This window comes from Triturus cristatus, chromosome 1_2 (genome assembly GCF_964204655.1).
Source record: "Triturus cristatus chromosome 1_2, aTriCri1.1, whole genome shotgun sequence".
Taxonomy (NCBI): domain Eukaryota; kingdom Metazoa; phylum Chordata; class Amphibia; order Caudata; family Salamandridae; genus Triturus; species Triturus cristatus.
In genome coordinates this window covers 544344075-544362474 of record NC_140580.1, presented here as the reverse complement: position 1 = coordinate 544362474, position 18400 = coordinate 544344075, and the positions used below count along the sequence as shown (strand labels likewise).

The 18400-nt window shown below is 50.6% G+C and overlaps 1 protein-coding gene across 3 annotated transcripts in view; it reads left to right on the top strand.

The window, feature by feature from the left end:
• Positions 1 to 18400, top strand: part of LOC146867599 (M-phase inducer phosphatase 1-B-like) — a 198081-nt gene that overhangs the window by 29206 nt on the left and 150475 nt on the right. For all 3 annotated transcript variants that reach the window (XM_085606393.1, XM_085606391.1, XM_085606390.1), the window contains exon 3: positions 6566 to 6669. In XM_085606393.1, the coding sequence (XP_085462519.1) occupies positions 6566 to 6669 (104 nt within the window). The remainder of the gene's footprint in view (positions 1 to 6565; positions 6670 to 18400) is intronic.

Below are 18400 nucleotides of genomic sequence, written 5' to 3'. Positions count from 1 at the left end.
GTGATCGCTGTCCTCCCACTCAATTGCTACCTTGTCTCCCATAAATTTCCACATTTGAAGAGATAACAATTTGTAGTCAATTCTACTAGACTGGTTTAATCTCTTGAACGTGTGTTCACCACCTTGGTCTGAGATAGATCTGCCATTACAGGCGCTAATGCCCAGACTCAAGTCAAGCCCAATAACTGATTGGATAAAACAGAGCATCTATTTATAGGAAGCAGGTCAAGCTGTTGGATACTCCATACAGAGTCCTACCCAGAGTCAGTTCTGCTTCTGAGTTGTCTAGGGGTTAAAATGTTATGTTAAAATCACCAGCAACAATTAACGACAGATCAGAAGATAAGTTATCTAAAAGTTCTTAAGTGTAGTTAAGATATGAGATTACTTATTCGGGCCAGAAGATCTGTTATACATATTAAAAGTATATGCTTGCTGTTTATCCTTAACAAATGAAAGGCCTAACAGATCCAAAGAGTTCATGCTCAAATTCCTGACTCTGCAGTTTATCGCGTTCTTCACCCAACCAGTTATGCCACCAGCAGGGCGGCCTCTTTCTTTCTTCACAGCTGGGCAGCAAAAGTTTGTAAATCCTGTCCTATAAAGTGACTCACTGCACTAGGTTTCCTGCAACAAACAAATGTCAAAGGATTCTATGAAGGTTCCCCATAATGGATGCAAGAGTTTGGATCTTAATCCAGCAATGTTCCATGATAGAACATTCCAGGGGAAATCACTAAGGGGCGGAAGGCTTGAATGAAAAGGGACAGGAGAAGAAAGTTAGTCCCTGGATATCTTGGCATGCTGCAATCCTTCCTTAGGCGCTGGAGAAGAGTCTTGAAGGGTCAGCTGAGCTCTACTGCTCGCTGAAGGAATATTATACTTAAGGCTAATTCCCATTGGAACTGGCCATGGAAAGCTGCTCTCCATTGCAACTAAATCATCAAGCAAGATACAAGTTAGATTTCAATATAATCACAATTTATCCCAGTCATTGTGCAAAGGGTGGCCCGCACAATATCTAGTCGGATTATTGATGGACATCTGCGGACATGGTGGAGCCAGTGAGTCACTTTATTTACTAGAGATTCTATCCTGGGTGGTGCCTCGCTGCAATCTAGGAACATTCTGCATGAAAATGAGTCCCCCTGGACTAAGCTGCGAATCCCTGGACTGAGCAGGGGAGCCCCGTTGGATTGCACTCCCCAGGGAGTATTGATCCGTAAATACTGCTCCTCAGTAGTTGCAGGTCAAAACAGGGAGTTGAATTAGTCTAGGACCAAGAATTTTGGCCCCACTCTGGAGACAGTTTTGCAGATAGAACAGGTAAGATGGGCGTTTACTGGCGTACCATCCTTGGTACACATCCTCGCTTTTCATACCGGAGTGTTGGTGCAGATAAGTTCTGCTGCCCCTCTCCATTGCCACTGTGGGTCAGCAGGGGGTTCTGGGCACATACACCAGTCATCATTTGCGGTTTTAGAGCAGGCTCCTATTGAAAATGGCCTTCAGCCAGCTGCTGGAGTAACAGAGTAAACATTTGATCGGAGTCCTTAGGTCCTCCGGGTCAGCCTTTAGATTATTGATGAGATTAAGGATGTCCGCTCCCTCAGAAGGGGTATAGCCGATATTGATGGAGGGAGACAAAGGGACCTTGGGAAAGTTGGCCTGGCAAAGAGCTTCGTGGACCTGCACTGTCAGAATAGCCAAGTGGTTCGTGCAGAAAATTGCTGGATCATAAAGGAAGGGCTCTGCTGTGGGTTCACAGGCTGGTCCAATTTCGATTTGAGGTTCATCGATGACTGCACAACCATTTATGGTAGACATCTACTTTTGCAGCTGCAGGCCAGCCGATTTCCCAATTTCACCCCACTTTTCAAAAAAATTCCAGCTAAAGGTTTACATTTAGTGCTTAATGTAGCTCGTGGAGGGGGGAAGAGGCGGGGGACAGTTTTAAAACGGACTCTACTTTCTCTATTAGGTTGTCAATTTCTTTCAGGTCATTGTTAGTACCAACAAACGGCTTCTTTGGAGAGGAGAGCCCACAGCAGACTCATGTGCTTTTCTTTTACCCATTTCGTGTAGAAAGATAAGAAGAAGCAGCAACTACAAAGATACAAAACAAGCAGGGTGGCCTCCAAAGTCAAAGCAGTGTTCTGAGCAGCAAAAATTATAAATGAAGCCTCAGAGACCTACCACATGGGATGCGATGTCAGAGGCGTGGCTCCGCCGAGCCTCATCCGGTCGATGATGGGCGGAGATGGGTCCAGTCTTCTTCTGGGCACAGACTCCCAGACTGCACTGCAGTCAATCCTGACTCTGCATGAAAGGAGCATCAGGAATGGCCTGAGCGCTGTCAACTAGCGCTCCCTGGCAGACTGGGAGCCTGTGCCTGCTCTCTCCAGCCCCAGCAAGGCAGCTGGGGTTGGAGAGAGCTTCAGTGCACATGGCGGATTGGCCGGCCTCAGACGGCCGGCCAAACCGCCATGCGCACTATAATTTATATGCTTACCACTCCCCCACCAGCAGTGCCATCCCCTGGACCCACCCCCCAAGGCTCATCAGAGTCCTGGTGCCGGGTCCAGGGGGATTAAAATAAAACGATAATAAAAAGGGTTTAAAACCCATTTTAATATTGTTTTATTTGAGGGAGGTGGCACTCCTCCGTCCTAATTGAGAGCCCCCCGCTGAAGTATGTGCTCACTACAAATGACCAGACACAATCATACCAGCACCACCGATCCTTGTCAAACTGCACTACTGGAAAAACATTATTAGAAAAAAGAATTTGGGTGACACGTGCACTGTCCGCATAGAGGGGCTTTGCCTGTATGGTCCATTAGATTATTTGGTCAACACAGGAGTTTTCAAAGCCCCCGTGAATGTTCAGTGAGCTGACGGCAGAGGCCAGCACCCACACTTTGAAAATTGTTCCACATCTACTGCCTAAATTGTAGACTTTGAACACAACTCCAAGGCTGTCAGTTGCCTGGTGGATAGTCCGAGGAACCACTGAAGTGGCCATGGGATGGGGCTAGTTATGCCACAACTGTTTTTTAAACACAGCCCAGGATCTGTAATAGAGGGGAAAAGCATGCAAGGAAGAGGCAGAACATTAATCTGGTCTAGTATTGGTGGGAAACTGCCAATCTACCAGTATATTCCCTGCCATCAGTACACCTCTAAGCCCTTCTAGCAGCACTTTGTATGCTTGACAAAAGTAAAACCAGTGCCGGCTAATCAACAAATACTCAGAGCAGGTGCAAAGAGAACTAGAGAGATCAGTTTCGAAGCAGTCTGATCTATGTCATTATTATGCCATCTCTGGATCCGTAATTTTAGGGGAGCCTAGTTTGGCCAGTCAATGATGTGAGGGGAACTGCAGAGTTCACCATCCTGTCAGGCTTAATATGTGGTAGGGGTTCAGCCAGTGGTGGGTCCTCCGCATCTCCCCACTGCTCTGTGAGCAGTGTAAAAAGGAAAACTAAAACGATAATAACTGACATTATTATCGTTTTAGTTTTCCTTCCTGCTCCGGTGCAGGCGGATGGGCTGGGCTGGCCAGTGCAGGGGGCAGAGGGCAGGGGGAGGAGTGTAAAGCACACTCTAAAGTGCACGTGGCGGTTTGACCGGCCCAAGGGAGCCGGTCAAACCTTCAAGCGCACTTTGCATCTTACCCACCAGGCTGCATTACACAGCCTGGTGAGGAACATGCAAAGCCTCCAAGCCCCTGTCTGAGAGCCGATCCACGGCTTAAGGCAGCGTTGTGATTGGACAGGGGATTTTGGGAGGCTGGTAGCTTCCTGTTGCAGCACGCACGAGGCAGAGCAGAGGCAGCGGCACCCTGGTTTATTTTTTGCATTACCTCGGCTCCGCTCTTCCCGCCCTACCACCCACACTTAATAGCGGCCGCTACTGGACTCATCCTTGTGAACCAGTACAAAACAGGCAAGGGAGGCCTGGTAATACAACCACATATCCGAGACAGAGACTGCTCACGCATATTGGCAGGGCATCAAATCCAAACTGGCATCTTTAGCCTCTTCCCGCCCCTCCAAAAGCAGGTGGATCAGGCAAGATCGCAGCCTGCAGTAAAATGTACGGAGAATAGTCTTTGGCGGCAGTGCCATGGATCAGTAGAGCAGGTTGGTCTCAACTAGCATTTTAACAATGGCCACTTTCCCCAGGAGTGATAGTGGGTCTATAGACCATCTGACCCCCTCCGTTCATTATCAGTCAGAGAACGAATATTGTTATCTTTGTACCTTACGAATTTACAATCACAGTGGACTAGGATGCGTCGCTACTTAACTCCAGTCAGGGACCAGTAAAATCGAGATTGTGGTCGAGCCTAGTTAGTTCTAAAGGGGAGGGAGGGAAAAGGACAGACTTGCTCTAGTTCACACCGAGCCCAGATAGCTTCCCAAACAAAACGAAAACTCTACCATTTTCAGCACGATGTGTGTCTTATTTTGCCAGGAATGTAGTCAAAGCTCCTCTTAGTCACAGCCTAGACCCCCTCCCCTTTCTTTGGCATTTATTCACAGTCTCAAGGGGGCTTCCCCCAAGGGGGCATATGTACAAGGAAATGGCGCAAGCCAGATATGCAGTAAAATTTGCAGCGCTGCACTGCGTCCTTTACAAAATGATGGGATGCGCCATATTTACAAGAATACGGCGCACCCCTGTGTTTTCACTAGCGCTGGCACTAAAAATAGCTGCCCAGCACCAACACAGACACCCTTGCGCCATAGTGCAAGGGTGCCTGCGTTGCAGGGATGATTGTTTATGAAGGTGTCCCTTCCTGCACATAAACAATCAATAATGGCAAATTGCTATTTCTATCTGTGCTGCAGATTGCAGCACATATAGAAGTAGTAAATAGGCATTATTCAATGATTGTATTTGTTCATCAAGGGACACCTTCCTGCACAAAAACAATAATTAATAGTGTTTTGCCCTTTCTATGTGTGCAGCAGAATGCAGCACACCTAGAAAAAGCAAAAACTAGTAGAAATAAATGTATTTCACGTCATTGCGCTAATCTAACGCCCGCTTTTGAATGGCTTTAGTTTTCGGTGCTGCCTCAGATTTACACATCCTTGTAAATCTGGGGCAGCCTCAAAAAGCAATGGGTGTTGTAGTGGAAAGCCCATCGCAACACTCATTGCATGTCACTTTCACACAGATACCTGCGTGAAAGGATACCATATTTACAAAGCGACGTTAAGCCATGCAAAGTGGCTTAACGTCTCTATGTAAATATGGTGCAAGTAAAAAAAGTGACTTTTCGGAGGTACAATCCCTTTGTACATATGCCCCATAGTTTAGAGGCCACTGATCTATAATGTTTCTGCAGTGCACCCTGTTAACCAGTTATGCCAAAGACCGGACAGGACACTCCATCTCTCCACTATCCTGATCTATAAACTGCTGCCTACTGAGACATATACATAAAACATATAAATGCAGGATGTGTAAATCTGAGGCAGCGCCAAAAACTAACACCATGCAAAAGCAGGCGTTAGATTGGCGCAACAAGGAGAAATACTTTTATTTTTTCTCGTTTTTGCTTTTTCTATGTGTGCTGCAGTCTGCAGCACACATAGAAAGAGCAGAACACATTAATGATTGTTTTTGCGCAGGAAGGTGTCCCTTCAGGCACAAAAACAATCATTCAATAATAGCGATTTGCTATTTCTATGTGTGCTGCAATCTGCAGCACACATAGAAGTAGCAAATCGCCATTATCAATTGTTTATGTGCAGGAAGGTGCACCTTCCTGCACATAAACAATTATCCCTGCAAAGCAGGCACCTTTGCACTATGGCGCAGGGGTGTCTGTGTTGGTGCTAGGCAGCTATTTTTAGTGCCACGAGATGGAAAACACAAGGGTGCGCTGTATACTTGTAAATACATTGTATCCCTTCGTTTTGGAAATGGCGCAGCGTGGCGCTGCAAAATTTGCAGCCACGCTACACCATTTCCTTGTACATATGCCCCCCAGTTAGGCAGTTATGTCATCGAACGTGTTCATAATATTGCTTGTATTCGAATAATTTGCTGATTAATTAATATTTCCTTGCTGCATAATTTGCCACTTCTTGCTACATAATTTAGCAGACTGCTTTTCTGATAAGGTGTAAAGTTCAACGAAGAGAGAGAAGGAGGCATCTTCTTAAGAGATTGTATTAAAAAGTAGTCAAATGCTGCAGAGTCTAATAAAACAAGAGGCAGGAATTTATTAGGGATGGGATTTAGATAAAGATTACAGGTGAAGAAATCCTACTTAAGTCGAAAACCTCTCTTGGCAAACTGGTCGTTATTTTGTTTGTTACGCGTTTATTTCTGGAGGTGGTGCCATGACACGCTGTTGGCGCTGTCACCGTGGTATTGCGTGCTGTTCAGCAGGGATATCTTCAGTTTGAAGGGTGGGAACTGTTTTAAGGAGCTGACATAAGTTCAGAGAGAGCAGCGCCTTCAGTGCAGAGGTCGCAGGTTGGCTACGGACATGCTTGTCTGTTTAATGGTATCATTCTTAGCAAGTAAATGCCTCTTCTTTCAGAGTGACTCCAAGGAGGCGCCTGAAGATGTCGCCCGACTCCTTGACTCCAAGCCCCAGCGACTCGACCTGGAAGCCTGCTGCCGCGGAGACGCCATCTCTGACAGGTCAGGACATGCTCGTCTGTCTCTAAGCCACAGGGCGCGTGGGCCGCCGCGTGGCGTCAGCTAACTATATAGAGACAATCTGACGCTGTGAGGGCATTCCTGGCTGCCAAGTAGGCAATGCATTTAAGTTTTCCTGTTTTGGTACGATAAGGCAGAGGGGATCGGTGCGTGGATAACCATCTAAAATAACGGCTAGATCTGCCCACCGACTGTGGAACTGAGGAGCCAAGTTTGAGTCTCGGCTTCGGTTTAACATCCTGTGATTCTGGGTAAATCACTTAATCTCTACCAGCCTAAAAAACAAACAAAACGGATTGTGTAATGTAAATTGGTGCTCATCTGAAGCGCTCCAATACATTTGGGTCAAGTTCGTGCTATATAAAACCGCCAAAAAATAAATACATGAAATTTAAAAAAACCCAATAGATTGTGTGGTGCCTTATCACAGATAAAGTGCAATCACTATTAGTTTGAAGTCTAACGAATCAACAAGTCATCCTCTGCGAATACTGTTGTTCAGCTGTTACAAAAATATTGACCACATAACAATGTGAAATGGTTCACTGAAATATGGAATCCAGTTGCTCAGAGCAAAAACCTAGGAATACCATCAAGTGCACAGGTGCAGAACCTGGAGGTCATAGATTAATATTTTGGATCGCCTGCTTAGCCTCTCAGCCTTCCGAGGTCTATAAAATGAGTAACAGCTACTTATTCCCACAGGCTTACTATGATCGATGGCAAGTGTCTGTTTGGAGTGATGAATTAAACAACAAGTTGATGGATGGAATGATCAAATTAATCTCGGTCACTGGCAATCTATCTAGGCCTCAGCCCAATCCATACTACCTTTCCCACTGTGCCACCTCAGTTTAGACTCAGCCATATGCAAATCAGTCTAGACCCTGCTCCTCATGGGAACAGTCCAGCCCGAACTGCCAGGCCAGGTCCTCCCTGAACCAGAACACACGGAACCTAGGACCGGTGTTGGACTTGGCCCTTTTTGCAGGGTCATCCCTAAACTTTTTGCCTTCCTCCTGTATTTTTTCTGACCTGTTGTTGGCTGTTTTATGACTCTGGGCACCTTACCACTGCTGACCAGTGCTAAGGTGCATATGCTCTCCCTATGGTAAAATGTATACATTGATTGGTGTCCATGTTTGGCTTATTCGGTTTACTATCAGCCCCTAGTAAAGTGCACCAGGAGTGCCAGGGCTTGTAAATGCGAATGCTGCTGGTGGGCTTGCAGCACTGGTTGTGCCACCCGCAGAAGCGGCCTAGTAAAATGTGTCTGGGGTCTGCCACTGCAGAACCTGCGTGCAGTCTGGGACTGTCGCGCTGACTGCGCAAGTGCCCCCACTTGCCAGTCCCTAAACCTTCCCTTACCTACATATTAGCCACCCCTCTGGTAGGCCCAAGGGCAGTGTGCATTGTTGGCATAAGGTAGGACATGCTCTGATGTGTGTGGCATGTCTTAATAGTGAATTACAGCCATTTTCGTTTTTCACTATTGAAGGCTACCTGCTATCCATAGGCCAGAATGGGCTGCTGGAGTCGCTACACGCTGTGACCCCAGTGGACTCATAGAGCATGGTAGAATATCACGTTTAGTATGCCTGAACTCAGAATAATAAAATACTCCTTGTAGTCAAGTTTATTTTAATATCCTGGGTTTGTAAATACTACTTTTAGAAAGTTAGTATTTACTGACCTGGCCATTTCAGTCCGCCTCTGCTGTGTGTGTGTGTTCTGCCTAGCAACAGTAAGGAGCAGGGTTGGGGAATCCCCAGAGACAGGTTGGCTGCCAGGTGGTGGGTAGAGAGATGACACCAGGATGGGTGGGAGGAGTACACCCTGACTCTTGAATAGACCTATGCTCTGCCACCACAAAGCCGGCGCCGCCCCCTGTGGAGCGGCTGATGTCTCTGCCCTGCTGCTGAAAGGAAAGAGCAGAGTCACCATAACAAAGTGCTCCAGAACTGGACTGGGCCAGGCCCAGGCCCCCTGGCGCTAAGGAACAAAAGAATCACGGTATAAAAGTAGGAGCCTGGCTCCTAAGAAATCAGAATCCTGTTTACCACAAAGGACCTCTGCCCGACTAGAAGGAGAAGAAGACGCTGGAAGGACTGGCCTGCTGCTTGCCTTGCTGAGAAAGGAGAGGAAAAGACTTGCTGAAAAGACTTTGCTACTTTGTGCTTGAACATTCTCCAAGGGCTTGATCTGAGCTTGCCCCCTGAACTGAACCCCAGGACTAGTGGGTTCTCTGTGCTTTTGCTCGTCCTCCAATTCGAGCCGTGTGTGCATCCCGCTGGAAAGAGACTGCGCCCCTCATCGCCCCCTCCTAGGGCCGTGACACTCAGGAGCTTGCCTGCCTCTACCCCGTTAGAGCCCCGCTCCGTCCGGAGCCGCTCTCTGTCCCCGGGCTAGGTTGCCTGCACCCCTGTCATCGCCTGCCACTGGAGTGCGCTGAACGCGCTGTCACCCCTCCCGTCGGAATCCGTCCGACGACTGTGATCTACGCCGGGTCACCCAGCTGCACTGACCGTGCCCTGTGACCCCGCTTCGCTATCCCCGGACATCTCAGGCCGCGCCGCCCCCGCTGTGGAGACCCCCCTGCACCGCCATGCTAAGGGTCGCTGGCCGCGCCTGCCTGCTGCACACACCCGCTGATTGAGGATCCAAAGACACTACCCCGAAGCCGAGAGTCGCTCCGATCTGGGCAATTCTCTCCTCGCAACAGTGCTACAGGAATTCCAGTATCGGGCTCGGGGCCCGCACCGCCTTACTTCCCCGTTAATCCTCACCGCACGCCCGTCTCACCGCCGCTGCCCGGGAGCCACCGGGAGGAGCTGTGCACGGCGCGAGCGCGCCCACGACCGATGTGTGAGCCGCGGTAGGCCGGAACGTAAGTCAAAGACTGGAATCTCCCAAGTGACATTGAAAAGAGACTAAAGAAGCATCCGCTTAAAGAACCGTTTACCTGCTTGATAATCTGGTGGCATAGAAACAACATTACTGGTCTTGTGATAAATCTGCATATTAAGATAACTATTTTTATATAAAGAACCGTATTTTCACATACCTAAGCCTGGTGTCCGTTTCTGGGGGGGATTAATGTATTTACTGTGTGTGTGATTATAATTGCTTAACCAACAACGCCTGGAGAATCGCCTTGGCTGCTCCCGCCACGCACCTAGAGGGTGAGCAAGGGTCATTCCCAAGGGGTTATCCTTTGCCCTGACGTGGAGGAGAGGGTCACTGCTTGACACAAGGACATCCTTGCGCCAATCAGAGATCCCCGTCTCTAACATTGTTGGCAGCGGCTGGGATTTCGGATTTGCATTTGTAATTTGCATACAGTGAATTATTAATCACCAGATAGTGAGAGCAGACCAAGTAACGCAGCCACAGGTTTTTTTTCATTTGTGAACCGTTGAGACATCTGCCATTACTGCAGCCATGCCTGGCTCACTTCCTGCTGGAAGAGCACTCTCTGTGATTTCTGGAATGGATGAGGTGGATTGGGAGAAACTGGAGGACTGCACCGTGGAGCAATTGAAAGGCTACAGTGTGAAATTCAGAGTTCCCCATACTGGATTCAGGAAGAAGAACCAGTACCTCAAGGCGTTGAGAGCCTGGAAAGAGTCAAGAGACCCACAGAATGCGGGGGACATCGTTCCACCCGACAACCTTGGGGAGCCCAGCAGAGTCCTGTCGCCAGAGGAGCTGGCAGACAGGGCAGCAGACAGGGCGCATGCAATGGAGATGGCAAAGTTGGCAGGACAAATGGAAATGGAAAAGCAGAAGTTGGCCTTGGAGGCACAACAACGCCAAATGGATCATGATCTAAAAATGAGGGAGTTGAATCTCAAGATCAAGAGTTTAGACCGCTCTCCCTCTGGTGGCAGCAATATTGAGTTTTACAGTGCTGAGAGAGTAGTACGCACACCCAGAGATGTGGCGCCTGACTTGAAGGAGGGGGTTAACATACACCAGGAGGTTCAAGGGCATGAGGTAGCTCCAGTAATGCGCAGTATCCCTGAAGGGAATAGGGTAACTGGCGCAGGGGTTCATAGTCCTAGTGGAGGGCGGGACACTCTACTGACTCTAGCTGAGAGGTACAGGGAGAGGGGTTCCCCCAACATTGAAGTCCTGGTGGGTGAGTGTGAAGACCGCCCAGAAGAGTGTGGGTTGTGGGACAGAGACAGTCAGATACTGTCTTGCCAGTCTCAGGAGAGTGGTGTGGAGTACGTGTGTGAGGCACTGGATGGTAAGGTGAAGGATAGTTTGGTTAACCCCGCTAGGGGGCTGTGTGATCCAATTGTGGGAGAGCATATTGTAAGTCCCTGTTTTCCAGAGCTATGCCAACACCTGTGTGAGGGTGAGTTCTCTGACCGCAGAGAGCCCACATTGGAGGCAGACCTTTTGGTGGATTCCAGAGGGTCTGGAGAGGCATTGGGGAGTGACCCTGTGGGGAGTTGCTCAGGTATCTTCCAACCCAGAGTGGTGGAAGTGGTGCAGAGTAGCCCAGCTAGGCCCTGTAATAGTGAGAGGGGTGTAGGGCCTCACGTCCTGTCTGTAAGGGGAAGGAGTGAGAATGGGTTATGTCCCGGTAGTGCCCAACCTCAGTCCCAGAGCTTGGATGGTTCTTTGAGGGAACCCCAGGTGGGGAGCCTAGTCTGTCCTGAGGGGCTGCCCGTCGTGCGGGATCCCCTAGTGTCTGGTGAGCTAGGAGTGTCTGTAATCAGACCTCCATCAGTTCTGGTGTCTGGCAGTACCGCTCCATTTGGGAGGGTGCAGAGGTCCAGATTGAGGGGTGAGAGGGGGAAAGAGTCCCCAGTGGAAGAACCAGTGGGTCAGGGGCCAGCCAGAAGGGCTGCGTCACCGGTGAATGACCATGGTGACACCACTTCTGCCCTGGGGGATTTTCAGGCCCTGTCGGATGGACAGGGGTCGGGAGATCAGCGCCAGGCAGACTGTCATGCGACACAGGAGTTCTGTGTCACCCTCAGGGGGGGCATGCGTGCTCCCCGGGAAGTCCTGGTGCGCCAGGCGAGCGTTCAGCCGCATGGGTTGGTCCCAGGGTGTAACGCCCTGAACGTCTCAGGATCGTTTAACAGACACGACAATGAGGACGCAACCACTTGTGAAGGGTTAGTTCTTTTAATGAAGGCAAATAACATACAAAGAACAAACAAAAGTTATAGTCACTGGAATCCTCCAGGCTAAGTACGTTACCAGCCCACAGCACGGATGGTCCTAACCGTCCTCTGCATATACGCCGATCCCGGCGTATGCCAACAGAGGGCAGAAATGAAATGGCCGACAATGCCAATCGGTAGGCTGTGAGGGGCACGAAGAGTGTTGGGGAGAATCGAGGAGTCAGGGAAACACCCAGCCGGGGTCTCTACCTGAAGGGAGCAGCCGCTCAACCTCTTCCTCAGACTGCACCGGGACGCGGAGTCACCTCCTGGTGATGCGTCACCGATACCCCAATCACAAGCAAGACGACTGAACCGAGAGCAGCCGCTCGATCGATCCTGTGGACTTCCGAGTCTGTAACGCGGCAAACACCTCCTGGTGTGCGTTACAGCTGGCAGTCCCTGTGTCTCTGGTCGGGCTGGGAGTTACGACTCCAACCAGCAAAAGCGCCACTGTGCTTGGACTCAGCCGAGTCAAAAAGCGAAGCTCAATGGTTGACCGGTAGAGCTTCCGGATCCTTCACAGGTGACGATGGGGCAAGACACGGCCCAGGGAGTAACGACTCGACCTACCTCCGTTCTTGCCTTACTGGAGCACCACTCCGGAACACTGCTCTTCACGAAGCAGGTACGTCGGTGTAAACACAATATCCGACAGCCTTGTACCTCCCGGTTCCTCCCTTTATAGGGCGTGTTTTCCTTGAGTTATGTAACAGCTCTCCTGTTTACATAAGGGCGTGTTTCCCTTGAGTTATGTAACAGCTCTCCTGTTTACATAAGGGCGTGTTTCCCTTGAGTTATGTAACAGCTCTCCTGTTTACATAAGGGCGTGTTTCCCTTGAGTTATATAACAGCTCTCCTGTTTACATAAGGGCGTGTTTCCCTTGAGTTATGTAACAGCTCTCCTGTTTACATAACCTCTCAACCGCTAAGCATCCTGGGAGATGTAGTCCGTTTTCGCTGGTTACCGTTTTCCTCCCCTCGTATGACAGGAATTCTTGACAGTACATCCTCCCTCTCAGCGGCTCCCCACGGGTCCAGCGCTGGCAGGAAAACGCCGATGGAACAAGGAGACCAAGCGCGGAGCATGAACCCCTTCAGCCGGTTCCCATGAATGCTCCTCCGGGCCATAGCCTTTCCACGCAACCAGGTACCACAGCTTCCCCCTGCGCCATTTGGACGCCCGTATGCCCGACACTTCATACTCCACCTCCGACTCCACGCATACCGGCCTAGGTGTCCCAGACGGCTTGGAGGGTGCTGGTTTGAGCAATGATACATGAAAGACAGGGTGTATCCGCAATGACTGGGGCAAGCACACCTTCACGTTCACGGGACCCATACACTTGGTAATTCGATAGGGGCCCATGTACTTGGGATGGAACACACTGTTCTTTCGAAACCTCATGTTTCTTGTGGATATCCAGACGTAGTCTCCAGTGCGGTACAGTGGCCCGGGCCTTCTCTTCCTATCTGCCGCAGCCTTGTATCTTCTCTTGGCCTCTATTAGGACAGCCCTTGAGCGCATCAACGTGTCTTTTATGTGTGCCACCCTGTCCGCTGTGGCGGGAATCCTGTCCTCTCTGAACGGATGTAGAAATGGCAAGAACCTGGGATGTTGGCCATAGTTGCTATAGAACGGAGATGACTGTGTGGAGCTGTGAGTGGCGTTGTTATAGGCTATCTCTGCAACCCATAGCAAGTCGACCCATTCTTCCCTGCCCTGGTCCACAAAACATCGCAGATACTGTTTGAGCGTTTGGTTCAGGCGCTCGGTTTGGCCGTCCGTTTGAGGGTGGTAGCTGGTGGACAGGGCGGTCTTAACATGCAGCGCAGTGCACCAAGTCTTCCAGAATTGCGCAGTAAACTGCGACCCCCGGTCCGACACGATCACCCCAGGTAATCCATGCAGTCGTACCACATTCTTTAGGAGTAGTGACGCCAATTCCCCGGCCGTAGGGACTCTCTTGCAGGGGATGAAGTGCCCCATTTTCGTCAAGTAATCCACCACCACCAGTATTGCCTTCATCCCCTGGTCTACCGGTAGGCCCACCACGAAGTCCAGTGATATGCTATCCCATGGTCTATCCGGGGTCGGAAGTGGATGTAAGAGCCCTTGGGTTCGGCCATGGTCGGCCTTCATGGTAGCACACGTAGGACACTCCTGTCCCCACCTCCTGACATCCACTCTCATGGTTGGCCACCAGAAATGCCGTCCCATGCTAGCCACCGTTTTTTCAAAGCCCAAATGACCTGCGCATGGAGAGTCATGGCACCAGATGAATGCTTGTTTCCTTAGCCTAGGCGTGGGTATCAATAGGCACCTGCCCTTCAGGGGTATCCCGTCCTTCAGCTGCCATTCTCTGTGACTGAGGAGCCACCTCCGCCATGCGAATGACCTGATCCCTCTCTTTATTCCCCTCAGGAAAGTATCCGGTTGGATAACCCCCAATACCATCCTCGGGGAAATGATGGAACGCTCGGTCGCAGGCAATGGTTCCTTAACTGCAGATTGACGGGACAGGGCGTCCGCCTTCCGGTTTTCCGTCCCCGGCCGATATGTGATGCGGAAGTTGAACCCCGCAAAGAAGATCATCCACCGCAGCTGCCTGGGAGAAAGGTGTCTAGTGGCCGTCATGAACTGTAGGTTCCGATGGTCCGTGTACACCGATACCACATGTCTTGCCCCCATCAACCAATGCCTCCATTCGGTGAAGGCGTCCTTGATTGCGAGAAGCTCCTTCTCCGCAATATGGTAGTTGCGTTCGGCGTCGTTGAGTTTGCGGGACATGTACGCAACGGGATGAAGCACCCCTGTGTCGTGGTTGCGTTGGGACAAGATAGCCCCCAGCGCCACATCCGACGCGTCCGCTTCCACCACGTAGGGGAGATCCGGATCGGGGTGAGCCAACACCGGCGCCTTACCAAAGGCGCTTTTCAGGGCCTCAAAGGCTTTGTTCGCTTCAGGGGACCAGACAAACTCCTTGGACTTCCTCAGTAGCTGTGTGATTGGGGCCACCACTCCTGAAAATCCATCTATAAACCGCCTGTAAAAGTTGGCGAAGCCAATGAAACTTTGGACGTCCTTCACGCTTTGGGGCACCGGCCATTCTTTCACCGCCTTGATCTTTCGTTCTGCCATCTCCTGTCCCTCTGGACTCAGCATCACTCCGAGGAATTCCACGGATGTGACGTGGAAGTCACACTTGCTGAGTTTACAAAACAGCATGTTTTCTCTCAGCTTTTGGAGCACGGCTTTGACGTGGTGTACGTGCTCCTCCACACTGGACGAATAGATGAGGATGTCGTCGATATATACGACCACGTAGATATCCAACTCCTCTCTGAATACCTCATTCAAAAAGTACTGAAAGGCTGCCGGGGCGTTGCACAGACCGAACGGCATGACGAGGTACTCAAAAAGGCCGAACCTGGTCTTAAAGGCGGTCTTCCACTCGTCTCCGTCCCTCATGCGCACCAGATGGTATGCCCCTTTCAAATCCAACTTGGTGTAGATACGAGCTTTCTTGACCTGTTCCAGAAGTACACTGATGAGAGGCAAGGGGTACCGATTTTTTATGGTTATCGCATTCAATGCCCTAAAGTCCACACAGGCTCTCAGCTCCCCATTAGCCTTCGGGATGAAGAAGAGTGGCGAGGCGGCCGGAGACTTGGACGGGCGGATGAATCCTAGCTTGAGGAGTTTATCCAGGTACCCCCGGAGATGCACGTTTTCAGGCTCCGTCAGGGCATACAGCCTGCCGCTGGGAACGCTGGCCCCTGGCACCAGGTCGATCTGGCAGTCAAACTGTCTATGTGGTGGTAGCACTTCCGCCTTCACCTCATCAAATACATCCTCAAAACTGTGATAAGCCTGGGGGAGAGCCACATCTTTTTCTGCCGCTGTAGCCACCGTCTGACTCCCGCTCTCATCTGCGTCAAGGGATTCCGTTCTTATTCCACAATGCAGGATGCAATACGGTGATGTCATTTCGATGCGATGTGTTGGCCAATCCACAAAGGGGTTGTGTTTCTGTAGCCACGGCAATCCCAATATGACGCCATATTGGGGCGCTCGGATGATGTTAAAATCGATTTGTTCCAAATGGTTCCTCCCATATCTCATCGGAAGGACCCCCGTGTGCTGTCCGATGGGCCCCGTCACCAATTGCCTTCCGTCTACCGCATAGACGTCTTCGGGTACTGCTTTGGGAAGAAGCACTAGCCCTAGCCTGCATGCCTCGTTGTGGTCCATAAACATGCCAGTGGCCCCTGAATCCACCATGGCCACAACGGGTATCCACTGGTCATGCACTCCCACGTGCACCGTGATAAACAGGTGTCGTTGTCCCTTAGTGACCGAGTTGGAAAGTGAAGGGATGGATGAGTGACTCCGAGATGCCCCTTCTCTGGTCTTGGAGTCCTCTAGTTTTCCGCCGGTATGTCCACCACGGCTGTTACCGACCGGTTGGCCCGATAACGTGACGTCTTCGGTTTGGCAGGGCATTCACGTACGTAGTGGCCTTTTTTGCCACAATATAGGCACAATCCTTGTTTACGGCGTGACTCTTTCTCCGTGGCTGTGAGGCTCGCTCGTATTGCGCCGATGTCCATGGGTTCTCCCTTGGATGCGGTGGAAGTTTCAGGACTTCCCACCGTCACATAGGATGGAAGGGATTTTCCTTTTCTCCCATGATCCCCCTTTCTTTCACTTAGCCTATGTTCCAGCCGTAATACCAGGTTGATAAGGCCCTCACATGTCTTGGGTTGAGGGTCAATATGAGCCACGGCGTCCTTGAGCTCATCGCACAGCCCTTGATGGAAGAGCGCCGTCTGTTTAGCAACAGGCCACTTGGTTTCCGCAACCAGCCTTCGGAACGCGTTGAGATACTGCACCAGGTCGTTGGATCCCTGTCTCAACTCAAGCATTTCACGGTCCGCCGTGTACGAGTCAGCCCTTCTGTCGAATACCTTCAGGAATTCCTCGCGAAAAGCACCCCAATCACATAAGAGGGGGTCGTCCCTGCTCACCAGAGGTACGGCCCATTGTGCCGCGTTTCCAGCCAAATAGGATATAAGGAAAGCCACACGAGCCTGACTCGTGGGGAACGCCTTTGGTTTGCACGATAAATGTAGCGCCACTTGTGTGAGGAATACCTGCACTGTGTTAGGATCCCCACTGTACCTCTCTGGTGTTGCCAAGGGGATGGCTACCGGCATTTCCACTACTACCGCAGGGGTCTGGTTCGTGAGGGAGGTGCTGGGCGTGAGCGGGTCCAATTGGATAGCATCCAGTCTGGCTTTTACATCGGCTGTTTCTTGCCTAGAGGCAGCCACTTCAACTTGCATGGCCGCTAAAGCAGCCAGCACATCATCAAGTGTTGCCATGTCTGTTATCGACCGGGAGACAGTTAGTGTTATTAAGGTCGGATATTTTGTAACGCCCTGAACGTCTCAGGATCGTTTAACAGACACGACAATGAGGACGCAACCACTTGTGAAGGGTTAGTTCTTTTAATGAAGGCAAATAACATACAAAGAACAAACAAAAGTTATAGTCACTGGAATCCTCCAGGCTAAGTACGTTACCAGCCCACAGCACGGATGGTCCTAACCGTCCTCTGCATATACGCCGATCCCGGCGTATGCCAACAGAGGGCAGAAATGAAATGGCCGACAATGCCAATCGGTAGGCTGTGAGGGGCACGAAGAGTGTTGGGGAGAATCGAGGAGTCAGGGAAACACCCAGCCGGGGTCTCTACCTGAAGGGAGCAGCCGCTCAACCTCTTCCTCAGACTGCACCGGGACGCGGAGTCACCTCCTGGTGATGCGTCACCGATACCCCAATCACAAGCAAGACGACTGAACCGAGAGCAGCCGCTCGATCGATCCTGTGGACTTCCGAGTCTGTAACGCGGCAAACACCTCCTGGTGTGCGTTACAGCTGGCAGTCCCTGTGTCTCTGGTCGGGCTGGGAGTTACGACTCCAACCAGCAAAAGCGCCACTGTGCTTGGACTCAGCCGAGTCAAAAAGCGGAGCTCAATGGTTGACCGGTAGAGCTTCCGGGTCCTTCACAGGTGACGATGGGGCAAGACACGGCCCAGGGAGTAACGACTCGACCTACCTCCGTTCTTGCCTTACTGGAGCACCACTCCGGAACACTGCTCTTCACGAAGCAGGTACGTCGGTGTAAACACAATATCCGACAGCCTTGTACCTCCCGGTTCCTCCCTTTATAGGGCGTGTTTTCCTTGAGTTATGTAACAGCTCTCCTGTTTACATAAGGGCGTGTTTCCCTTGAGTTATGTAACAGCTCTCCTGTTTACATAAGGGCGTGTTTCCCTTGAGTTATGTAACAGCTCTCCTGTTTACATAAGGGCGTGTTTCCCTTGAGTTATATAACAGCTCTCCTGTTTACATAAGGGCGTGTTTCCCTTGAGTTATGTAACAGCTCTCCTGTTTACATAACCTCTCAACCGCTAAGCATCCTGGGAGATGTAGTCCGTTTTCGCTGGTTACCGTTTTCCTC